General features: G+C 38.9%; 1 protein-coding gene across 12 annotated transcripts in view; it reads left to right on the forward strand.

Moving 5' to 3' along the window:
- The window catches only part of LOC307019677 (RNA-binding protein Musashi homolog 2), a 306,709-nt gene extending 282,634 nt beyond the window's left edge, over positions 1-24,075 (forward strand). For 3 of the 12 annotated variants that reach the window (XM_079650714.1, XM_079650721.1, XM_079650723.1), the window contains 3 exons: positions 8,100-8,279; positions 12,178-12,329; positions 18,770-24,075. In XM_079650714.1, the coding sequence (XP_079506840.1) occupies positions 8,100-8,279; positions 12,178-12,329; positions 18,770-18,814 (377 nt within the window). In that variant the 3' untranslated portion in view covers positions 18,815-24,075. Of the gene's footprint in view, positions 1-8,099; positions 8,280-12,177; positions 12,330-16,001; positions 16,073-18,769 lie in introns of all 12 variants that reach the window. The other 9 variants (XM_079650724.1, XM_079650717.1, XM_079650715.1 and 6 more) reach the window with 5 other exon arrangements.
- Positions 24,076-27,266: the final 3,191 nt, after the last annotated feature.

Genomic DNA, 27,266 nt, shown 5'->3' on the forward strand with positions numbered 1-27,266 from the left:
GTTAATATATGCAAACTAGTACACATTTATTAAGAGAATGCCTCATATGCATATTTAAAAGTAATATTTCAGAAAAACAAGTAATACAAAAGAGACTTAAGTAAAAATAAATGTAATTAACCTGGGACGTTTCATGTTGATATTTCTTGCTTATTTCTTTCCCTATTCACCTGTAGTGTCTCCCCTTTATGAAGGAATAGGACCGGCTATAACAGTCGGAAAACTATGTTCAGATCATTCATTAGACTGGATAGATATCATGTGCTTTTCTAAAAGTTGAATCTAAGGTGGGATCTGAAACTTTCTGAACAGGTGGGTCTCCAGTCTGTATTTGAAGCTGGTGAGGTATTCTGATCTCCACCAGAAGCCTGTTGCACCAGTTAAGAGCAGAGCAGGGACTGGTCCTGTGTTGAGAGGAAGTCTGAGAGACAGGCTCCAGGCTGGAGGTAGATCACAGATGTGGCTACTGCACCACCGCCTGGAGCTACAGATCATCTGGCCCATACAACGCTTTATAAGCTGGATTTGAACCTCAGTTCAACTTCCACAGGGTGCCACTTTATATCAGGTGGAGGGGCTGAACATCTGCATAGTAAAGCAGCAGGGAGGAAATTGCTAATTTGGAGATGACTAATGCATGCAACAGCACCTGGGCTGCATTTTGGACCATTGTAATCGACCTCTGCTATTCATATGAAGGATAAAACTGCAATAATGTGCCATTGTTGTTTTTTCTTTATCTTACCCTTGTGTTCTACTTCAAGATTACTAGATTACTAGATTAAACGTTTGGTTCTATCCAATATAAGAACATAGTGAAAAATGTCCATCCCAGTCCCAAACCCAAGGTGATGTCTGTGAGTTTCTTTCTTTTAATTAAAAACCCCAATGATATTGACTTTTAATATGATGAGCTTTCTCAAATTCTATGTGTTTACATATTTTATAAGGTAAATACTTAATATTTAGTGTCTAGGCCCCTATTCGTAAGCTTTAAATACCATATATGGGTGTCCTATTCCACATGACCTATTATGTCCTCTAATTGTACTATATTCTTTAAACTTGTGAATACAATTACATAATTGAATAGACTCAAAACAGCATTGAACAATTACTTTAATCAAAATCTATAGACTCTTTTTACTTATTGTCACATTTCTAAAGTCAGGTTGTTCAACCATAAATATACAGTTATTCTTATAATAGACATGTGTGTCAACACTATGTTACTCATTCTTTAAAAGAAGGGTATATATTATTCAGTTTTATTCATTTTAAAGTAGACGTATCTGAAATCTCCTGTGCTATAGCGTTGTCAGATAAAGCAGAGAACAATGCTGTGATGCAGATGGCTCTGACAGTCCGGGGAACTCCACAGGTCCCAGTCTACTCTGGTTGAGTGTTTTCTTTGGTCCCTCTGAGCTTTCTGCATAGCTCAAATGTCAGTCTCAGATCTCAGCTCTACCTGCAGTGTACACAAAGGCTCATTCAGATGCTTTTAAAAGCTCTGGCTACTTGCTGTGTACAGAATGTCTGACCTGACTAGAAGGGTCAGTGCAGTAATAATCTTTTTTATTGAGACTAAGGATCTCCACACTCAGTTAGTTGTTGGTCTTCTTTGTTCTTCTGTCTTTTATTCATCTCACTTCTTTCTCTTCTCCAATGTAAAGAGGGAGACTCATGTGACAGACATTTTCAAATTAAGATTTTTATCAATTTCCTAACAACAAGCTCTGTGATCTGCAGCAGAGCTAAGAGGACACCAGTATCGGACTGGAGCACTGGTCTTAATCAATCTGGCCCTCGGTGAGCTCAGGTCCAGTTGTCTCAGATGCTAATCTGCAGAGCTCAGCTCTGAGGCCACAGGCGCTCTACATGGATTCGCTGCAAAATAACATGAGCAGGCATGCCAAGCCCTTCCTCCTTGTGTTTTTGTCTAAAGGCCCAGGGAAAGATGTGACACATCGGGGAGGGCAAAGTGTCCCTTTGCGCCTCCACCACGAAGCGGTGGCTCTCACAGCTGTGGTTAGCAGATGCTCAGAGGTTACAGGCGCAGGCCTTTAGGGACATCAGCACTCTGCCCTCCAGGGGCCACACGTAACACTCAAAACGTACTGAGGCTTGATGGGGCTTAGGCATGCTGTAGTCAGTCCTGCAAATTTAGTTATAACATACATGAGATATGGTGTCCTTCTTTTTCATTACATGACTCTCTGTTTCACTTGCATCATACAATTATTTTGAAGATATTATAACAAACCCGTTTTTATTTGTGTTACATGCAGATTGCAAAGCAAATGTAATTGTTGTCTGCATTCCTATTTCAGTACATGATAGCATACTGTGTTCTGAGATTAATGCCATGAAATTAAATTGTGTGAGATTTATTTACGCACAACATTGCTTTCAATTGTAATTCCTCTCCCAGTTGATTCATATTGTAAATGTTTCTGTATCTAAATCACCATTAGATGCAGCTAGTATTACTCTGTTTTCAGTTATAGTGAGTCCTGCATTTCTTCAGACCACAAAATCCTGACCAGACACGTTTGTGTTCAGCCAAAAGGCCAGGGCTGTCACTTCTCAGCATGCTCACGATAGGATAATCTGTGCCGACTGTCGATAACTGAGTGCCCTTTCTCAGTCCTAACTTCACCATGTTAACACACAGGTTAGAATCTGCTTTGAAATCATTTAGTGTGCACTTATTCACTGCTCTGTTTGTACATTGTTTTACCCATGATTCAGTGTTAACCATTTCTCTTTCCAATAGAATTCCACAACCAAGGTTGAGGGTACATTTAAATCAGTAACTCTGTTTAGTTTACCCATTACTGGAAAGAGCAGCAAGAAAAGGGAAAGGCAGGCAGAAAGTGAAAAGTACCAAAAAAACTGAGGTCTGAGTATGGGTGAGTAAATGCAAGAAGAAATCATCTGTTAAAATTAATTAGCCAAGCTTCTCTGAACACAAAATGACAAGACATTAAATATGTATTATTTATGAAATGTCTGTGCTCTCTGAAAAAGGGTGTCTAGTGCTGTTAATTACTCAGCCATTCATTCAGAAAAGATTATTTCAAATGGAAAGTGAAAGCAAGGCTAGACAGCAAAAGAGCTGTTAGTTTCTTTCACGCTATTTTTAAATGACATTGGTGAAAATGGAAAAGCTAATTATGGTAGCTCTGAAATTCAAAGCTAATTTGAGAAGCAGCATGTCAGGTTTATTGACATCTTCTGTGGAGTGATGTGGTTTGATGGCCACCGAGGAATCCTTCTGGCACCGCGAGGGAAAGGGAGGAGCGACTGCATGAGAAATTATTTCTTGCAGAAATGAAAATAACTTATGTTAATAGATTTAATGATTCCCCTATTCCCACTCATCCGCGCCTGCTGAGTGTAGAAATTAACAGAGATATGTATGTATACTCAAAGAGTCGAAGTATACATGAACACTAAAAGCCTTTTAAACTGATGTATTTGCAGAGATAACTGATTTAAGCAAACCTTTAATGGCAATGGCAACCGGTTCTGTTCCTGTTCACACGTTGTTAAATCACTGTACGAAGATTGCAGTTTGTAGGATATTATCTTATTTCACATACCTATTATCAGGTAGTTCAATCTTAAACATGTCTTATAACAGACATGTATGTGCACAACACTATATTACTCATTCTTTAAAAGAGGGGTATATATTATTCAGTTTCTAATGAAGTAGACCAATATAAAATTTCCGGTGCTTTAGTGTTGTCAGATAAAAGCAGGGAACAATGCAAGATTAACACGTTAAATCGCTTTTTAGGATAGTGTGCTATCTAATGGTAATGTAGCAGATTGCAACCAACTAAATACCCTCCACCGCCCTTTCTTCAAGCATGTCGGAGAACTACGACGGCCTTAAGGGAGGGCGATATTGATGTTTAACTTTGTTCTCTTTTCGGAATTTCAAATCAAGCGCTTCCTTAGCTAACAGCCAGCAACCAGGGGGCAATAAAGATGTTTTGGCTTTACCATCGGGTAGCTGTCATGCAGCCTGTGTAAAAGTCCTTAAATGTTGCATTTGCTGTCTGCAGAACAACAAAGAGCAGACATACACAATTAAAATCAAATTTTCGGAGCAGAAGGTGAAGAGCTAATGTTTGGAAGTATACTTCATTTACCACAATAGATCATTGTAATCTCAATATTGACCCTCAATAGAGCCAGAGTTTGGTTTGTCCATTCTGGGCTACTATAGAAACATGGTGGTGCATCATGGAAGTGGACCTGCTTCCTATGTAAATAATAGGGCTCATTCTCACATAACATAACAGTTCTTAGTTTCAGGTGATTACAGTATAATGAAAACATTAGACAACAGTTGTGAATATCATATTTCTGACCTAAGAGACCAGTTCATTTTTTAGGGAAAGCAGTTTCAAGCTGTGTTTTTGAACTTTGTCCGTGAAGTTGTTTTGTTTTCATTTTAAACATGGATTGTGTCTTTAAAAGTGTGCATGTGTTAGTTAATATGTTGAGTTTCTGTGGGAATTAAAATAAGGATCATCTGAAACTTGGTGCAGAAAACTAGCATACTTATGAAAATATTTTTCACACTCTGAAGTCTCAACAGGCCCGGGAGCATGACGCTATATTTTATCATCAGCGTGATACGTTTTATTTTCTAACTAGTGAGAAAAAGAGCAGCAGTGCTTTCAAGGTTTGTGATTCCTCCTTAAAGGCAGTCACCTGGCAAAGTGGGAACGAGAGCAGGGCATTTATCCACTTAAAGAAAGCCACCCCGATGATGTCAGTAACAGATGACTGCTAGACACTCCCCCCTCCATCGCCGCACAGCCAGCTCTGGTCATTGAGGGCAGGAGGGAAAGAGGGTGGGGGTAGGGGAGATAATTACCAGTATAAATGAAGCCCTGCGAACGATTTGCACTGCTGGGTCCCCTGATCTAGTCTCCAAGGCAACCTCAGCACGCTCATTTGTTTTGTAGATGAGTAATTACATCCAATTAGTGGCCACTGGAAAAAAAAGGAGTCCAAGAAAGGCCCATTGTTCTGGATAGATTGTGTGAATATTAATAGTGGGAAGGGCTGAGGCACCGTGATATGATGGGTGATACTAATGCAGCTGTGGGCACACTCTGCCCAGTCTCATCCTGCATAACGGATCAGATAGCCACTGATGAAAATATATGGCTCTGAGAGTCTGTGCCCACATGTTGTGTCTGAGTCCTACTTTTGTCCAGCTGCCTCTATCTGGCAAACAACGGCAGTTTGTTACCTGAGCCACCTGCACCTGAATGCAGTGTGTGAAACATTCATAACTTTCATTAGCTGGCTAAATGTTATTTACAATCCAGAAAGATCTGTTTACTATGTAAGTAACATTATACTGTCTGTGACCACTTTTACAGCCCTATAAACTTTGTTAGTTAAAGGTGGGGTAGGTAAGTTTGAGAAACCGGCTCGAGATAGATTTTTTGTTATATTCCATGGAATGCTCTTAACATCCCGATAGCAATGAATATCTTAAGTGCTTTGACAAAAGATCCATGAAAAAAATTTCATCTGTGGAAGCCGTATTACTGTAAAAAGCACGACCAATCATTTTAGCCGGCCCGGCTAAAATAACTGGATGGCCTACCTGCCTGTCAGCCTTCCATCTGTGCACAAACTTATCTCGTGCCCTCATTGGTCATGTGCGCATTCGTGTGTGTTGGAGGAGGGCAAGGAAGTGGCAGATTTCTTCCAGCTGTGTATTTTCTAATTCTAGCGCACTCGAGCTGGTTTCTCCAAAATGACCTACCCTAGGCTAAATGAAATGAGTTTGGTGATTAAAATAGTTCGGGATTCGTTTTGGTTTGAATGACCAACTTTTCATAAAGCTGGGCAGACATTGATAAGATGCAGTCCGTTTGATCCCTAATTGGGTAACTCCGGACTCATTCCTGAATTGGGCCGATGTCCTCCATGTAATGTGGTTTGAAAGATCTCTTATTTTGTGTTTCAATATTATTGAAGTAGTAGTTTGCACATTGTGGCTTTCTTTCTCACTTTTTGCCTACATTGTTTAGTAAATGGTCATCTTCAAATAAAATGTGTAGGAATTAAGAATGGGCATGGGGGGTTTTGTATTTACAGTTGATCTGTAAAGCATGATAATAATATGTTCTGGCTGAGCAGGAAGTCAATTAAAACCTAATATTTGAGTAGCAAAACAAACATAATTGAAGAAAACACACTGTGTGTAAGTTAAAGCTTGGGTAGGTAACATTAGAGAAGCCAGCAAGCGTCAAAATGGTGTTTATGAACATAAACAACCAACATGGCTATTGCTTGTACTCACAGTTGTCAAGATAGCAGATAGTGGAGAACTTTGGTGACGCACAATGAATTCACAAGCAGAGTGAGCTCAGGTATTTATAATAAATACATGTTATAAATACAGCACCCACCCTAGCTTTAATGTTCGTCCGTTACTTATAATTAGAACCTTATCCCAATTGAAAATAACATTCCCATTTTTAAGCACCACTCCAATTATTTGCTGCTGACAATATTTTAATTGATAGCCCATATTAGAATGTCTAAATAATAATGTTAACAATACATTTAATATGATCTGTTACCACAAACTCCTTTATACCTGCAACTTTACTTTTACAAAGAAGACGTGCAATCTTTAGTTACAACAGGTGTTTTGTTTAGTTGCTTACTTTATTGGAGCAAGTTCAAATACTCATTATGAGGCGCCGTTTAAGTAGTATAAAATGGAATGTGATGCCTGTCTGGCCCCAGTCTTTACTCTGTGCTAAACTGGTGACATATTTGAAATAGCTTCTTTATGAATTCCCAATAACACGGTTTGTGGTATTGTCAAATGCTTCTTCTCTCCCTGTTATAATTATTCCATTGATCCAGTTTTCCTCATTAGCAAGGCCAATCAATGTTCTGTGACATTTGTCTAAGTGAAGTAAATGGAATGATTGCTTCTTGAGCTTTGTTCAATGTGTCAGGCATTATGTGACGTACGTGGGAAGCCTGCCGTATTTGGAGCCTATCATTTGATGAGTGGGCAGACAGCCCACAAGTGGTGAGATCAAAGTGCTAAAAAGCATTGGCGGAGAGAAACATGGCTGGTGCTTACTTTCCATTTGGCAGAAGTGGACTGTCTTACTGTGAATGGGGAGAGGTGAAGTGGCTTTCAATGGCTATTCGCTCCAGGTCCCAAATAAAATGTAAAAAACACACAGCGGGGGAAACCCAGCATGGAAAAGCCGGTTTGACCAATCTCAGTCCCTCCCGAGTAGATGAACTGTGTTTTCAAAGAGGTGTGAGAAGGAGCCGTTTCTTTTAATTGCACTCTTTATATGAGCAGCTTGATTAAGACGACAAGCAATAAATGCCAGCAGGGCTGATTGCTGAAAGACATTTTCTAAACTGTTGATAATCCACCATCTGTGTCACAGAGAGCAGCGTTAGAAGATAAACATGTATACCTGTATCTCATTCACATGAAAACCTTTAAATGAATTATTGATCGGTGCACGCAATGTTTCTTTTTATTTAAATGACAAAAGCTTCCCTCAGGTGTGTCGACGAAGAAATGTATTGACCTGTGTTTTAATGATTCCTCAGTTTTATCTCACTCCTTAATGATGGAAAGAAATCAAGAATGGCACAGGTCAATAATGCAATAACGTAAATATGGAAGAAAGGTTTTACTGTTTATTTTGTATTTATTGTTATTGGTCCATTTGTATCAAGTACAGGTTCTATAAGTAATTTAAGAGGTTTTCCATTGTTAGGGAGAGATAGTGTGTATCCATAAATGTGCAGCTAAAGCGTATCAAACACGGACCATATGCCAAGGGGGCCTGGCCACATGCTAGGAGCTGCTGGGGAGGGAGGGCAGGGGGGGGCAAATAAAGCAGACAAAACTCAAGGATGTACTTTTGTTTAAAAAAGAATGATGGTGAAACACACCACAGAACTATGCTTAACAATCTGGACATTGACTTTGTAAAATGCAAAAAAAGTTGTTTTCCACAATGATGGAGTCACCTCCCCTCCCCCTCCCCACCCTATACTGTATCTCCCAGGCCTCCCCGATTATGGGTTTTACTCTACGCCCAGTGACCAGAGGGGGGGGCCCTGCTCCTTTGCTGACTATGGCTCCCTGGGGCCCCAAGCGGCTCAGATGCTGCACAGTGAGCATGCCACCTCCGCCTGCAACTCCCCCCTCCAGCACCTACACAGCCCGGATCAGTTTAAGAACCCAGGTTTGTATAAGCGCATCTATCTCATCCACTTCTTTGGACTTTTCAGTTTGATTCATGACATTATTCCATGCAGATCTTGATTTGAAATACATTTTCTCTTGCTTTTGTTAAGGTAACAAATAAATCCCCCTCTACAAAAAATAACCCTATACAAACATGTCTTGCTGACAAAAAAAGCATTGCATGTTGTTCCTCCTTTTTTTAATGAAGATTTTCTGTTTCTTTGTGAAGTTGTGTCCCAGCCCCTGCTTGCACATAAGGGGCCGACACATACAGAATGCAGCCTTCATTTGCATGCCAACAAAATAACTACTGATGATGTCGGAGAGTACACTCACCTCTCTAACAGAGCTCAGGTTTTTGTGAATTTTGAAGAGCAAAGGAACAAGTTAAGTTTGGGAGTGAGAGTCCTGTACGTTTTTAAGTGTAAGAATGATTGCTCATGGTTATTAGTGTGTGACTTGGAGATCAGTGGAGATGCTGTACGATGCTCACTTAAAAGACAACATCTTTGCATAATACAGCCATTACTCTACAACACGAGTCATTCTGTGTGCTTTTCTGATGTTTTATCCTATCCACGTTATGTAATCATTACTTTTTAACTCAAATATATTGCACAGTGACATTTCAATACCTGCATACAATGCATTCAAATGATTATACATTCATGCTGTGTCTTTGACAGCAGACTGAAATATTTTACAATGAAGAACTTGTAAGAACATTACAGTATTTATGTCGTTTTTGAAACTCTGATAATTACAGTATATGATCATGTTTCCACTGGCATGGCACACCTCTAAATTGTGATTTAATTTAAAGGGGGTGTAGTTTAGCGGAGAGCCTTCATGATGTGGGCCTCGCTGCAGGGGACAGCGCTGACCTACGCTCAGCGTTAGGGTCCCTCTCTCCGGAGACTCGTGGCCCTGCTGGGCTTACGTCCTGCCATAGCCTTCACCTGACAATAATGGCTAAAATATTAAAAACAAAAGAGTCCGTCCCCTCGCCCTTTTGGACCAGTAAAGTGAGTGTGTACGTGTGAGACAGACCCTCCCCTAATGGGTAAAGTGTTGGCCAGCTGCCCCCGGCAGATGTTGGCCTTTTCTACAGACCTTAGCACAGCAAATAGCAAAAAGCAAAGACGTGTTGTATAGAAACAGCTACGCAGATGTGACTTTTTCTGAGGGTGAGGGTTTCTTGTAAATCTGCTCATTGTAACACACACAGACTAAAGGGCTGGGCAATATAACCCAAAACGTATATCACAATAAGTCATTTCATATTTCGTTAAATATCACACTACAGCATGTTATAACAGTTTCAAGTGAAAGTATAAAGGACAAATATGTGTCTAGCTATGCATAGAGTAGATGAAGACAGAAGTTTGATTAAGACAACATTCTTGTATAACAGGAGATTTCAATATATTATATTAATATATATTAAATCACAATATGACTCATATTGGATTATTGCCCGGCCCTACTGCACACACAGTTTATATGGATCAGTGTGAAGTGTTTAATTTCCTACAGCATCACTACACACTTTCTTTTCACACTCACTATGCTCCATGATCTCTTTATTTTGAGGCCTGGTGTCGACATGTTTTCTATACATTATAGTTAAGAAAGGATACAGATCAGCTGGGTTTCTTAGCTACTGTAAATCACGGTGTTGGACTGTCGCTGCGTGGCTTGTGTTTTGTTGGTAAAGCACAGGTTTTTCTCACTTGAGAGGACAGCTTTAAATCCTGAGAGTTGACCAGTTCAATGTTCCTGTTGTCTGTGAAATAGACTTTATTTTTGTAGCCAACCTTGACCCCAATGATATGAAAATCAGGGAGTGCATTATAGTAAATGGAATCACAATGGTACTGTTTATTCGCATGTTTGTTTTAAGTGGATAAGGAATATGGTTTTCAGGAAGTGTAATAGATTCCTGTGTACACGAGGTGCCTTACAATGATGATGATTACCAGCCCTAGGTCATGGATTACCCATATTTCATTTCTCATGCCATTACTGTGGAAATGATACGGCGAGCGGCCCTGCTCCTCTCTAAGCGCTCCGTCCACTGATGAAGATTGTGCCCCACAGATTGCTAGCCTGAAAGGGAGAATAGCATATAATGCAGTTTGAAGGCAAATCTCAATGATAAATGTTTTTCTGGTGCACAGTGCCACCATCTGTACAGTTCTACATGTACGTGAATTGAAATGAAGCAAATATAGATTGAAAAACACAGACAGGCAACAAAGCACAATGTGCAAAGAGTCAGACATTAGACCTTCATCCATTCATCCAGTTTTTCTCTCCACATGTTGAAGCCGCCCCTAGCATCACAAGATGTTCCGTCTTTTTACTCAGATTTATCTGCGCTACAACTGAAGCACAAGAAAGACTAGCATTCCTTATAAAGAAAAATAATCAAAATGACTATAAACACACTCGCCTGTGTTATTATGAACAACAATCTGACCCACGTTGCACTTGAGATTGTTTTGCTCCCATTGCTCCATTTTTAAATGGAAAAATCAGTTCCACAGGGAGATGGGTGAGCCACACTCTTAATAAAAAAATCAGTCATGATGATTGCCATTTTAACAGAAAGAAAACGTCCCTAATTATATAATAAGCCAGCCTACTGGAGGCTGTGCAGGCGAGATAAGAGCAGTAGCTGCTCCCTGTTTAAAGTCCTTACAGTTAAACAGCAGTGTGTGTGTTTAGTGAGATGGCTTCATTCCTCTGGAGTGCATTACACCATATCTGGAGTATGATTTCAGGTGCTTCTAATGGACCTAACATGGCTAATACAGCTCTGAGAGATGGAGCGCTGATATGTTAAACATGGAGACAAGGATCATGTGCGTCAACACTATAATCTTTATTTCTTTACTTGCTCTCCAAAGACTTCCTCTCAGGCATCATGAGCTCATACACACACAAGATGGAGCCTTTTTTCTACAGTGGCAATATTTTCTTTTTCACAGTTTGAATAAGGGTGAAGCAGGGTTATGTGATGCTGACAGCAGAGGAGATTGCTGTTAAGAGATCACTGCATTTTTCTTTTTCCCCTGCATTTCTTTTTTGTTGCCAGTGTCACTGCCCTTTAGTAGGCATCTCGATTTAAAAAAAGACATTTTATTAGTCTGAGTTGCTTTTACTCACAGGGCAAAGGTGGTAAGTCGTGTACAGTATTTCTTTTTTATCCCCTCTGAGTTTGGACCTGCACATGAAGTCGGGTCAAGCTTTTATATTTCCCCCTTGTGCCTCCTTCTCTTGTCTCACTTTATGCCTGAAGTCACACCAGCAGACTGAAGCGCACAGCGAAAAATATGGAGAATATTTTTTAGTAGGTTCTATGAATCATAGGTCGTATAGGAAAGCATAAGGTATTTCAAATGTCTGGCTCCAAAGTGCCTACATTTAAAGTCTGACATAATAATCCTCTGCTACTCTTCAACAGCTCATGCTGTGTTACAAGTACTCCTTCACATTATGCATGGCAACATTGACACTGCAACCTTACTAGTTTATTAGCATGGTGGAAGTATCTCTAGCAGCGTGCTTGTTTTGTTTTGTGCATGAAAATACAAAGTGAATGTTACTCCAATGCATAATGCACAAAGCATGTAGATTATATGCAGAATATCATACTGGATTCTTAATTTCAAATCATGTTAAAACCTCAGCCCTGCAACATTTTGACAGTTGCTATGAAAATTGTTTTATTAGTCGCATCTGTAATATGAACCATACGAAAGTCTTTTGAGACAAACATGAATCCAGTCATGTGTTCTTTTTTGGTTTTTCATTTTGAGTGATAGAGTAAGGATTGTAGAGCTGGTTGTTGTGTTTCTGAGCTGCCCCCCCCCCGCTGTGTTTGTGTGCAGGCGCCAACCCGTCCCGGCCCGGAGGTTTCCCCGGTCCCAACAGCCCAGGGCCCGTGGCCGACCTGTACGGGAACAGCCAGGACTCCTCTGTGGGGAACTACATCAGCGCCGCCAGCCCCCAGCCCGGCTCCGGGTTCGGCCCCAGCATCACAGTGAGTACTCTGCTCACTTCCTGTCTGACTGACCCCACCTTCAGCTCGGTTTCCTCCTCAGTGTCAGAATACCAGCACTAAAACTAGACACTAAGCTAAAGCACGCTGACTGTGATGCTCTGTAACTCTACACTTTTCTATCTTAAGGAGTAGAGCATACTCACTGTAGGAATTGAAACTCCTCCATATCAGAATACCTACCATCTGCCTCTTAACACCTATCTTAAATGCAGATAAGTACAAAGCATTCAGCAGAGTTTTAGAGGTTTAATTATGTTGGTTACACTTCCTACAGTATGATGCCCATGCCTATAATGCATTATAAACATGTTATAATCTGCTTTTGGCAACTATATAATTATAGTTATAAACACTTTAATATTACATTTAATGTTCACATGCTTTTTATAATGACTTATAATGTTCAAATACTTCATAATTGCTGGTCACTCACTTGCACTTTTTTCTGCAAGGATCATAGTGTAATATACATTCAATATCAACGTTTTAATATGAGTATGAACTATTGAAAGCAAACAATGGCCACTTTAGTAAACCTTAGTAACTTATAATGCCAGTCAGTGACCAATATTTATGAAGTATTATGATACTTGACCTTGTGAGTCATTATAACATGTTTCATAGCTGTATCTATAATCAAACAGTGCTATAAGCAGACTCAAAGTGTGTTTACAAGGCTTTATAGGCATGTTTTTAATGCAGTCCTGAGCGTCATTGAAAGGGTTACCATGTTTCTTTGCAGAGAGGTATCTAATGCCATTGAGTTCACAGGTTCCGTTAGCATTTAGTACGTCAGGGTTAACCCCGTCTCCTCTCTCAAAGTTATCCGTGTCAAATGCAAATGTTTATTCCCCTTAGCTGTTGCACAAATCACCTGACTTCAAACTCTGTGTCACCTTCCCAGAACAAATGTCCTTTATTTTTAGAAAGCCATCTGTCCCAGAGCTGGAGTTCGCTCCGTCACAGGGACGGAGGTTTTGTCTCTGCGTGTCCTTGTCCAGGTGTAGCTGCTCAGCCAGGTGCTAGTGCACCTCTACATGTCTTTATGATCCGTTAGCTGCAAAATGCTACATCATCTCATGAGTGAGCGACTAGCAGGGCCAGCAGAGGTGCTCTCAGTGTGACTAGGTGTAGCTAGTGTGCAGCAACCTGGTTCAAATCAAAAATGTTGCTCTCGCTGTTATCAAAAAGAAGCCAATTCATAAATGTTTAAAAGGCCCCAGTGACAAAGAAGACACCTCCTTGAAAGATAGTAACGCCCTATTTTATAAACTATTCGGAAAGAGAATCTAAAAACAGGGTTCTCTTTTATTAGACCACCAATTCATGGAGAGATTATCAATGCCAATAAACTCTTGATAGTAGCTAGCTAGCTTATTAAGCACTTGTAAACAGTATAAAAACATGTAATAAGTGCATTTTATGACATGATGTATGCAATATGACGTGCTTACAGAAATAGTCAATAAATAATGATCCTATGAAGACTGATTTGTATATCTTATTCTCTCTCAGTCACCATCAATGAGTCACAATGGGCCCCCTGGTAGCACTAGTCCTGGGTCAATAGTGTTTAAAAGTGTGTACCACATATCCGGACATTGAAATGTTAGCGTCTAAATCAGTCAACTTAAATGAGTCTTCCTGAGATTCTACCTTATGTTCAGGACATTGTTGTCACCAAAGGGACGATCTCCCCAAATAAAGTCTCCATCAGCGCTGTGTTTATTCTGCCTGTGTCGGACCTCGCTGAATAATTCATCTAAAACGCTGCATTATGAATTTTATGGCCCCTAGCAAGGTGCGGCGGGGCTAAGCTCCTCGTCTCGCTGCCAGTCTTGTCAGGGCATGTTTGCACTGTTTTACATGACTGAACTGAGTGACACAGTATAGGTTATGAAAATAACACCTGCTTTTCTGAAAGAAGCTAATGAATGCATGGCTTAACTGAGGTGGAATAACAACAAGCCCATTAGTACACTGCAGGGTGAAGAAGCTCCAACTTTAGAGCCAACATCATTATTTTTATTTCCTTATATAGTCACCACAAAGTACAAGAATTGTTGGCGTTTGTTGTATTTTTTTATTAGATTTTGTCTGGTAGTTGTATTTAATCGCTTCTGTGGTAAATTGTCACTTACTCAGTGGTTTCATGTGAGACATAGTGTGTGCGCTACATAGAATCAATGGGACTAAATGCCAGGGTTCAGAGAGGATAAAGTGAGTGTCCAGAAATGTTTTCATTATAGTAGTGTCACTAGCTAATAAAAAGATAAACCATCTCATTTTAGCAAATGTGTTTAATTGATTTATGGTATCCAAAGAAAAAGAGAGCTTAACGGAGAAAAAAAGAGTTGGCTTTTTGCTTCCTAAGCAAAGCCCCTCTTATGAATCGTTTTAGGTCCACTGGCTATCTGCCATAATCTGTTGGTCTCAGCGTAGGAAGCTAAATAGTTGTTATGAAACACCAGACTGGCTCATTTTCAAGCACATTTACTAGCAGATAGTTTACAGATGGAAATGAGGCGATTTGTTTCCAATATTTTTTATTTGTTGTAACACTTGTGAGTCAGAACATTTCAAATAAAACGCAACATATACAATAAACTCCGAACAGAAATGTTTATCATATTTTCTTCAAAAGAGTCAAATACGCTCATTTATATCACAAATGAGCGTAGAATAAAGTGTATTCCACCAAGGCCAGGTTTAGTGATTCCCCCTACAGAATGATACCACGCACTAAATCACCACTTCAGAATCAGGCAGAGTGCAGTAAAGCAGAGGGGGGTGTGGGCCCCCTGACTCCCCCCTCTCAGGGAGATGATCTCTCTATTCAGAACATTCAAATGGGAAATGATTCAGAACTAAAATGTGCTTTATACTTATTTTTTTTGACTGAGTATGCTATTAACCTGAATACATCAGATCATCATATGTCATAGCCTCATGGATGACTTCAGAGTCGCTGATTTCTCGCCTGCTCTCACGCTCCAGCGATTCTATTAATCCCTTTAGCCAATATCAAAACAGCCACTGTGAAGAAGCAGTAATGAACTTAACAGTTTTTTATGCAAGACAATTAGAGTGCAATTAGTTGATTGAAGCGATAAAGACGGATAATAGGCGTCGAAAATGCTTCTCTTTTCAGCACGAGGATTTCTGCAAAACTGTCAGCAGCAAAAATGCACAGCCTCCTGATAGCTGAGCCTCACAATGAAGAGCGTTCAATACACGAAAACACACTTATCATCCTGAGGGCTGTTCGCCATCCTATTCAGTGCAGCCTTTCAGAACCAATCAGCTGTATATGTTAGCATGAATGAGGATCTTGTGTTTTATTATCTCATTTATTGCTTTTGTTTTTATTGTAACTTGAGAAATATGTTGGCTTAGGGGATTCAAAGTAACTTGGAGATCATTTACTTCTTATAGTATTTCTAACCATCTTGAATGGGTCCTACATCCTGTTTTAATGTTGCAGTTTCCCATTACAATAATATAAAGTGAACTTGTATAACATGTGTGACAATCCTGCTTTGCTGCTGAACATGATCAAACTGAATCAAAGCGTTCACATTATTGAAATGATTCTCACTTTTTCTCTCCTTGAAATGCATACTGACAAAAGCACTAACTGTACACTTTTAGGGCCCGTTGATTGCGACAGCTTTTACAAATGGATACCATTGAACAGGTGGCCGGTTGCCATCTCATCAGAGGTATTGCATTTTATTTACTGTGCATTTCCTTTCAAGTCTCTCTCTAATACATGTTCATCACATCATTCCCTGTTTACAACTCCCTGAACGTGAAAAACAGCTGGTAGTTAAATTGCGAGTGTGACGGAAGGTTCACATACACTTTAGGAGATTAAGATCAGCATTGATTGAGCAATACAATAGTTTGTATGCCTTGCTGTGGGAAGTGTATATTTCAGTCACACACACTAGCTGTTTTTCTTATTTTTAACATTTTTGTATTTGTCCATAAAAAATCTGTACACATATTTTAAAGGACAGATCACAAATAAATCCAAAACTTTAACCAACAAGTCAACGGCGGTTAATCAACACATTTTAACCAGGCAATAAATGTCTATGATTACTGAATACTTCAGTTTCATCATGTTTCTTTTGTCCCTGTAATTCATCTCTATGCTAAGCCTATGCCATTGCCCCTCATCTGTACTGTAGTGCATCCAAATGTGTCGGGCTGTTCGTCTGCTTTCAGCTATTTTTTGTGGATATGATGTGTGATGTGTGTGTTAAACTCATGTATGCACACATATGTTGTTTAATTTCTCACTAAGCATGACAACTTTAACAAACCTCAACAGGGTGTGAACATTATTGTAACCTAGAAGCAGGGTTGGGTAGTAAGAGATTACGTAATCCGATTACGTAAAAAATAAGTAACTATAATCAAACCAGATGCATAAGGTGCAATATGTTTGAGGTAGATGCTATTTGCACCTTGGTGTCTATAGTGATAATGCCATATGTACCCGGGTGTCTATAGTGATAATGCCATATGTACCCGGGTGTCTATAGTCTTAATGCCATATGTACCCGGGTGTCTATAGTCTTAATGCCATATGTACCCGGGTGTCTATAGTCATAATGCTATATGTACCCGGGTATCTATAGTGATAATGCCATATGTACCCGGGTGTCTAGTGATAATGCCATATGTACCCGGGTGTCTATAGTGATAATGCCATATGTACCCGGGTGACTATAGTCATAATGCCATATGTACCCGGGTGTCTATAGTGATAATGCCATATGTACCCGGGTGTCTATAGTGATAATGCCATATGTACCCGGGTGTCTATAGTCATAATGCCATATGTACCCGGGTGTCTATTGTCATAATGCCATATGTACCCGGGTGTCTATAGTCATAATGCCATATGTACCCGGGTGTCTATAGTCATAATGCCATATGTACCCGGGTGTCTATAGTCTTAATGCCATATGTACCCGGGTGTCTATAGTCATAATGCCATATGTACCCGGGTATCTATAGTGATAATGCCATATGTACCCGGGTGTCTATAGTCATAATGCCATATGTACCCGGGTGTCTATAGTCATAATGCCATATGTACCCGGGTGTCTATAGTCTTAATGCCATATGTACCCGGGTGACTATAGTCATAATGCCATATGTACCCGGGTGTCTATAGTCATAATGCCATATGTACCCGGGTGTCTATAGTCTTAATGCCATATGTACCCGGGTGTCTATAGTCATAATGCCATATGTACCCGGGTGTCTATAGTCATAATGCCATATGTACCCGGGTGTCTATAGTCATAATGCCATATGTACCCGGGTGTCTATAGTCATAATGCCATATGTACCCGGGTGTCTATAGTCATAATGCCATATGTACCCGGGTGTCTATAGTCATAATGCCATATGTACCCGGGTGTCTATAGTCATAATGCCATATGTACCCGGGTGTCTATAGTCATAATGCCATATGTACCCGGGTGTCTATAGTCATAATGCCATATGTACCCGGGTGTCTATAGTCATAATGCCATATGTACCCGGGTGTCTATAGTCATAATGCCATATGTACCCGGGTGTCTATAGTCATAATGCCATATGTACCCGGGTATCTATAGTGATAATGCCATATGTACCCGGGTGTCTATAGTCATAATGCCATATGTACCCGGGTGTCTATAGTCATAATGCCATATGTACCCGGGTGTCTATAGTCATAATGCCATATGTACCCGGGTGTCTATAGTCATAATGCCATATGTACCCGGGTGTCTATAGTCATAATGCCATATGTACCCGGGTGTCTATAGTCATAATGCCATATGTACCCGGGTGTCTATAGTCATAATGCCATATGTACCCGGGTGTCTATAGTCATAATGCCATATGTACCCGGGTGTCTATAGTCATAATGCCATATGTACCCGGGTGTCTATAGTCATAATGCCATATGTACCCGGGTGTCTATAGTCATAATGCCATATGTACCACGGGTGACAACAATGCAATGTACACCCGGAGTGTAGATAGTGCTATGTTTGGTGCTGGGTGGGTGTAAATAGCCATATAGCTGTGGTGTAGCTATTTTCACCCAGGTGCAAAAAGACACTGCATATTTTAAGGTTTGATTTTGAAATAATCTAAAAGCATTCGGATTACATATAAAAAATGTAATTGATAACATATCTTTTGACCAGTAATAGTATCTGCAGTAACAGAATACATTTCAAAGAAATCTGACCCAACCCTGCTTAGAAGTAAATACTTTAGATTGTGACATTTTATTCATGCTATTGAGCCACATTATTTTATGTGGAATTCATATTGGCGAGTACAGATTGCTGTCATTAAGGGTTTCTAATGATGTTGCCATCCCTTCTTCTTTCTCTATCGCCCAGCAGAGTATATCTGGTGGCCCGGGAAAGACAGGACGGAGTTTCTAATTGGCTTTGTGTGCAGGTGATGCTAACCAACTTCGAGCACTACAGCGTCACCCTGGCAAAAAGAATGAAGGTCTGAACCTTATGAAGAAGAAAAGAAAAACGTTAGTCATCTCAGAAAAATAACAACTGCTGTACTATAATCCAAACCTCCTATAACTTTACGACCTGGTTTGGTATGATGTGTCACGTGGATTTCATTCACCAATTCCCTCCCTCTGTTAGCGCTTTGTTTTCCTTAGTTTTTAGAGAGTCATTTTTAACCTTAATTTTGTGTCATTTTATTTAATCTTATAGTATATTTTGGGTTTTGTTTGAAGTAAAGGGGTCATAGCCAAGTGTGAAGGGGAAAGGTTGTTGAAATCAGTCTTTCCGAATAAAAAAGAAGCTCAGTGTGAAGAGAGAAAAAAAATTCAATTTTAAGGAACATTTTAAGAGGGTATCTAAGTAATAAATCTCAGTAGCTGTTTTATTTCTTGTGATGTCTCATTGTTAACCATAATTACCTATTTTTGGGCAATACAAAGAGGACTCCAATATTTTTATGGTCCTTTTTTATAAGTGTTGTTTTTGTTGTTTAGAAATATATATATATATATATATATATGCTATAACAAATTTCATATAACTACATTGTGAATTCAAACTTGAGAAAAAAAATGTAGCTGTACATATTATTCCAGTCACTGCATATAACCAACTCAGTGAGAGAATAGCATATTTTTGTGATGGTGTGTCAAAAGAAACATGTTATAGCGTGTGAATAGAAGAAAAAAGCTGTAAACAGTTATTATTATTATACTTTTTTTCTTCTGCTGGAAGACGGTATAAAAGACCCCGGAGATGAACAGAACACGCTTGCTCTGTAAATACTGAATCATTTTACAAGTGTCATACCAGCAAATTCACAAACGGCGAGCTGTAAGTCAACACAGTTGTAAGAAATAAAAAAAAGAGCCTGATTGGTATCTCACTGCTCAGATATCAGTATCATTTCAAAGAGAGAGACAGAAAAGAATCCAAAGCACACTGTACTTAGATGTGAAGATTAGAACTTGAACAGGCATTGGACAGTGCTCTGTGCATCCTGACACTTTTATACTCTTGAGAGGAACTTGTTCGTTGTTTCTATCGTTTGTTTCATCCTGCTTGTTCCTGATTTTTTTATTTTTTTTAGGAACACAATACCTTGAGCTCTGTGCTGAGAGCCTCTATGTGCCGCTTGTTCTCTGAACCGGTTCTTTTATGAGCGAATTAGGAAAGTAAACATTTTGATACCATACCTCAGCCTTTGTGAGTTCAATCGTGGAATCATTGGCAGGTTTAAGTTATTCTAGTGGCAAAATAAAACACTGAAAGGTAATAAAGCGAGAAATCGATGCACTGTGAGTAGTAAGAGTACAGGCCAGTTTCCTATTTGCACATGTATATGTCGGCTTTTTAAAAGAGAACGGCCTTGTGCTTTGGGATAGTATGAAGGATTTCTTGGGTTAATGTGCTAGACTAACACTTCAGAGTTTTGAGGTGAGGAAACAGCTTGGGAAGTAGATTTGTTGCAGTGGATCTCTTTGTATATTAGACCCATCTAAAGATATTTATACAGGGTTAAAAAATGACACTGAATTATTCGCACTGCACCAGGTTTTACACAGTATGTGTGCTTAATGATTCTACTTATGACAAACATTTAATAATTATATAAATATCTGGTTTTCCAAATCAATAATGAAACGAATGGTGTGAAATACTTGACCTGCTGCAGGTGTATTTTTGTCCTTTTTCATTTTACCCACTTCTTTGTCTTTTATTTCAAAACAACCAGGTAAAGAAATATGCTGGATACTTCTAAAGTTAATGATACGGAGGTGTGATCAAGTCATAATTTAACGGAGAAAAAAAAATACCTTGTAATGTTCAAATGTAAAAGAAAATACGAAACTATAAAAAAAAGAAAGATGCTTCTTTGCTGATTTCAAGTTTAATCAGAGTTTTATTGATACTTTGTGGTTTATATATGAATAATTGTAATATACTATTAAAATGTACTGTGCATCCATTGCTTTCTCTCTTTCCATTCCCCATCCTTCAGAGATCCTACTTCTTTTGTTGATCATTCATGTAATTCATTAGTGTGTAAAGAAACCACAGTTACCTTGTAAACAGAGTGCTGTCTTTGATACCAGTGTAGTGGTCTTTGTTGTTCTCCCTTTGCTCTACCTCTCCTTTCTCTCATATTTATCCCTCTCCCTATCGCGCTCTTTTTCTATCTCCTGTAATTACAAAGTAGATGTTGTATAGGACTCATTAATATAATACTCGTAGTGAATAGTGGATTTAGGACCAGTCAAGATAGACCTTTCTCTAAATGATCATGTTATTCTGATATTTGCAGACTATTCTTTTTGATAGAGGTTCATTGTAATTTGATTCCCTGTATCTTTTTTGTTGTTGCTTTTTGCCACTCTCACATGGTTTCAGCTAACCAAAGCTCTCATGGATGAACAATAGAGAAACAGTTGCTGTAAGATGGAGTTGTACACGAGGCATTATTTGGATCCCCACCCTTGAATGTTTTAAAAGGGGTGTGCCATACTACCTTAAATGCTAACGCTAGATATGCAAAACTGTTGTTTTTTTCTTTGTTTTTAAGAGGGACACAAGCTATTATCAAGATTTTATGTAAAAGAAAAAGCATATATTTAAAAAAAAAGACATACTAATGACTCATCGTGCTGTTTAAATGACCTGTTATATATTTTACTGTTCACACTGATCCCAGATGGCCCTGTCTCTTAATTCTCTCAAAGACTTTAATAATAACTCAATAATTTTAACCGTAGATTCTTGGAGCTAGATTTAGTTTGAATGCGTTATCAATGATCCAACATATTGATATTATAGAGGCATTGCTATAAAAATGTCATACTGTGAAAGACTCCATTAAACAGATATTATTCTGCAGCTGTAACAGGATTAGTGTGTATCACTCTTAAGGCGGATTAATAGATGGTTCATATTTCAGAAGATAATAAATTAAAATGTTAATCTCTATGCTGAAAACTCCCTCCAAATACTCGAAGGATGTCCAGAATTCACAGATTTCCACAAGCAGAATTTCTACAAAAAAATGAGCTATTATAAAGCCTCACGCTGTGTGCGTTATTATTTCTATTAGTATAATTTCAATTAAACATCATTTAGGTTTAATGACCGTTTTATTTTTTATTTCACCTCATGGGGTCTTAAAATTGAGTACTGTTACAATAATTAATAACATTAGTGTTTATTCATTTCTCTCACCCAGTAGACTGTCAAATTACATTTGTATGTTCAGTAATGGCAGCTCTGTTAGTGCCATTATTATTCCAATGAATTCAGCACGTATTCAGGACATTGTGTAGAAATAGAGAGATTATGCCCAAAACATGTTAAAAAGTTTAATTATATTTAAAATATATCAATTTCAGATATTATATTTTAAAAGTAATTGATCACATCTGACAATACAGTAAAAAAAGAAAGCGTAAAAAATAATGTAATAACATTCGGAGTATTCAATCTAGTTTTCACCTCATTTGCACATTTATATTTTCAAACATATCTCAACTGTAGAAAAACAATTAACATGTTAGAATCTATCATTCATGTGCACTAGTTAAGTTTTATAGACAAGACAAAAGAAAGTGTTCCTCTTCGTTTGCAGCAATGTCCCTGTTTATAAGTATTTGATCAAATAATAAACTCTAACTCATACCACCTACAAGGAGCTCATTAGGAGCTGCTGTTGGTTCCAATTGTGCTGCCATTTCATCTGGAAATACACAGATACTTTAGTTGTTCTCACTGTTGCAGCCCCTAAGACAGTAAAACCCTTTCTGACTTGAAATGGCAGGTTTTCCCCTCACACAAGCTCCTATTGTTTTGTGATCCTGTAGCGTGGACTTTAAGGTAGCATGGCTCTGTTGCTCTAATTTTCATTTGAATCTCAAACTGACAGCAGTTTACAGCTGATGAATGTTACACATCTTAGTAGACTAGCTTATCCATTTGGGGAGAGGGGAGGGGTCTTGGTTTAAGAAAAAAAAAGAAATCAAAAAAAGAAAAAAAGTCAACCTGGAAGGAGTTGACATTTGTAGTGTACTACCGTATCCATTTAAACTTGAATCTTGAGGCAAGTGCTAGGCAATGGCCAAACTATTGATCCCATCCGCCGGGGGGGAAAAGCCCACCCTGAAAACCACACAAAACACGTTTGAGATTTCTGTCGGATTTGAATCTGCTTCATGGATAAGAAGCTTGGACATCAGACTGTTTCAGGCTCGGCTCTATTTCCAATTAATTACTTTAAAGCCTCATTGAACGATCTTGAGCATGTAGACCCAAAAAGGCTTATTCACAGTGGTGCTGATGGTTCAAACCAAACAGTGTGCCCTTATCTCTGATAGATACTGTCACATTGACTCTCTCTTGTTCCAAAACATAAAAACCTTCACAAACTTCAAGGTGACAGAAATATCACAAGTTTGACTTTACTGTTGTGTTTCAGGGTGAATTTCCCTTTCAGTTCAAACCATTGCCATCTCACGCTCATCGCTAAATATATACAAACAATTGCAATATATAAGTGTATAGATGAGTATATATTTGCAATTCTCATGCATTTGACCTTGTCTGAAGAATATTAGACTGGAGACCTCAGCTGTATACAGAATACTCGTTACACAGCTACACCCGGGCTCATGTAGGCATTATTAGCTTCTGTTCACCGACACGAGAGTTCACCCGTGGCGTGTTGTCGAGTTTGGAGCAGACCGCATGGCCTAGAGGGGAGCCTGGAAGCTCTTCAGACTGCATGGACGGCAGTGTGAGGCTCTGCTGTGCTTCCATGTTTGTGCAGGCTGAGCACAGAGCTCTCTTCACTGCTGTCTGCCCATTCCTAACACTTGCCCCTTTTTTTATGTTAACCAACTTTTTATGGCGAGAGACAGACAGACTTGACTGACATCTGAAAGCATCTTTCAGGTTATCATATGGCTTGCTTAAGCCCTGTTGTAAAATATACTTTAAAAAAATAATAATAATAATAATAATAATGGATGGGGGTCTCTCACATATCAAATGTGGAAAGTCTAATTTTATATTTGTATTTTCAAATAATAATATTGACAAAAAATGTCTGTGAAAGGTTTCCATCCTCTACTGTGGTCCAGAAATTGATGTGTCTGTCTGGAAAATAAATAAAAATAAACTGAATTGTTATATGACTTGTTTTCACTGTGTTATTGCATTTTTTTTTGTATTAATGTATTTGTGGAACAATGATTTTACCTCATAATATTTATCTCAACATTTCACGTTTAATTATGTGGTGATCCATCACATCAAAGACACATTTACTTCCCATAAAGCATCTGCTGACAGCCCATAACTGGACACTTTGTAGGACAATAAGTGTACTTTCTGTTTATTACAAACAATAGGGTTTTTCACCATAAATATAATAGTCTGAGCATTACGGTGAAAAACAAAATGCAGGCGTGTAATTCTGCTGCCCCTCAGTGGTGTCGCCCAGTCCTTTCAGGAGAAATAGCACGGCATACATACGGGATTATTTTCAGTATCACATTGAGAGCATTAATATCAGCTGAGGCTCAGTGTGTAGACGGCTGAGGATGTGATGAGTAGATGAGATGTGCAAAAAGGCTGATGCTCAACTGGCATTTTACGGCCTTACAATTTAATACTCTACACGCTCATAAAGTATGATGGTTTACATTTAAAGTGTTTGTCTGTGTTATTAGTCCTGCTGTTTTACATATCAGATGCCAGAAACCAAAACTATAATACATTTCATTCACTGAAAATGTAAAAGTAATTTCTGTTACCTCACCTAAACTATGTATTTTTCTGTTTCCAAAAATTAAAATCTCCTGAGTTCCTGAAGGCTGGTTTCTGACTGGATTGTTCAATTGTTCACTAATATATAATGTATATGTTGTGCTGTCAACCACAGCACACAAATAATGTATTTCCCAGCTAATTCAAAATATATATTTGTGTATGTTCGCTACGGTAGTTAAACATAATGTTAGTGCAGCACTGAGATTCAGGGTTCAGGGTTTTGAATGTGTGTGCTTGTCAGGTGAGAGCAACAGTGTGACAGCTTCATCACTCATTCAGACACAGTGATCTATAATTCTGACTCCAATCAATACTGTTCCCAGCTCTGTTTTTCAGAGCCTAGGCACGACAACTTTAGATCACGCTGCAGCCATTGTGTTGGTGAAATGAGTAGAATGAAAATCCAACTGACAGTCTGGACTATTGTGTCAGTTTTCTGCAGAAGCTGCTTTTGATTTGATTTTGCTTTCTTGAACAGACCAGTGTGGAGCCCAGTCATAAGGTATACGTGCATACAGAACATACACACAAAAAGCCATGCTGTGTAACAGTCAAATTCTTCGGATGCCCAGTATCTAATTCCTTTCTTGGGTTAAATGTGGCTACTACTTTAACATTTCTGTAAAAAAACAACTGAAAATGTGATAAAGTTTTAACGTATTTATTGTTAAGGCCGAATAGATGTAAAATAATTGTAGGAAGTATTTTTTTAAAATATTTTATATTCTTTTCTCTGTTTAACTTTGAACCTACAGCAGATCGGTGTCCAGGTTTCGTGTCACTGTGGTTAGCAGACGGATCCTTGGAACAGTCAATACTCGTGCCTCAGCCTGTCTGTGTTTTTAACTCACAGGCCTAACTGGCTGACCTTTCCCGGCCACCTGCCTTTAATTAAGTGCTAATTAAAAATGCTATTAAGATCAGAGTGCTGGGCTCTCGGCATTAAATACCAGGACTCAGGTCTTCAGAGTGAGCTGCAAGACAGCAGCCATGGTGGAACTAAATGTCACTGCAGAGAAAGGGAAGCTGTTATTAATATTTACAATCAAAAGCTTTACAGTGTTAAAATGTAAGTAATATTTGAGCCGCAGGGCCTACACTATGAAAATATTATATTCACCTACTGTATGTTCATCTAAAAATCATTTATATCATTCATCACAAAAGTATAGTTGCCAAAAGTGACCTTTCATATTTTAGTTGTGGATTTATTCATTTTGCACTTAAAAAGAGGTCATTAAACAAAGTAATAGGCTACCCCTGGGTCCTCTGTTGCAACAAAGAATTATATATAACATTTTAGTAAAGTAAAACAACACAATTATTAGCATAAGGCACTTACCAAAAGCAAAAGTACTCATAATGAAAAATGGCCCATAGAGTGGTGCAGGGACGACGTAATTTTGTAGAAAAACCAAAAGTTAGCATCTCACTGGTTGCCTCGACCAAAACAAATGGTATTGTTGGTAAATTATAGAAATTAAGCTCTGGAGCCAGCCAGCACATTTATAGGCTACAGGTTTTTGTTTGTAAAGGTTATCTTCACAAATTAACAGCACTTTTGTATATTTTTAGGCGTAGTTCCGTACACCACAGCCGCTCTGTCGGCATTGTTGCTGTTGTCTGCACTGTGCTATTAGCAACATGAGCTGCTAGCCGCCATGTGGGGACACTCCTGCTCTTACTTGAGAACAATCAACACACACTCACTCCCTAAACAACCAGGAGCGACGTTTGGTCCGTCCCGTCGCGTGCAGTTGGGACGCGCCGAGGCTCCTTCAGCTTCATAAACGGACGCAAAGAGCTTTCAACTGATTGCAATATATTCCCATCGGCGGCGGTATTTGACGCTCATGGAAGCACGGCATCCATTTATGTCGGCGTCTTTTAAAGGCAATGTGTGCGTCCATTCCCATTGGATAACGGAGAATTGTACACCCGGAAGTAAGTATTCTCCTTACTGTCGATTGATTTGACAGTGATATCTCCGCTACTCATCAACTCAAAAACACCATATTATCTTTGTTAATTAAATGACATTGATAGGTTTAAATTGTGTGCAATGCTTTTGTGTTTTTTCCCTTCAATTCTGAGAAACGACTTGTTTTCTCTGAAATGTGGAGCGCCAAAGAGACTACACTACCCACAATCCCCGGCTATTGTTGTGACCACGCCTGTCCGCTTTGCACACCTCGTGATAAGTCAACAAGCTCTGTGATTGGATGAAACATAAATTCATACAAAAGAAATCCAACCCTGTCTCCTAAAAATTGCGTTCTCACAGAACTAAACTGCATTCTCAATTACGTTTAGCTAGAAACGTATTTTCTCCCACATTACGTTTGTTATGAACGTATCTTATACGTTTATTTTCTACATATATTTGCCATTTATTGTCTTGCTTATAATAATGATAATAGTCATTTATAAATATCATTTTAGAGCACACATTTGAAATCGAGAATCAGGCGCGATATATGGTTAAATTAAAATCAGTAGGCGAGGCTGTAATTTCGCCAGCTGTTACTCTCATGAGCGAGGCAGAAAATAATAG

Source organism: Notothenia rossii (genome assembly GCF_949606895.1).
Source record: "Notothenia rossii genome assembly, chromosome: 9".
NCBI classification, from domain to species: Eukaryota; Metazoa; Chordata; class Actinopteri; order Perciformes; family Nototheniidae; genus Notothenia; species Notothenia rossii.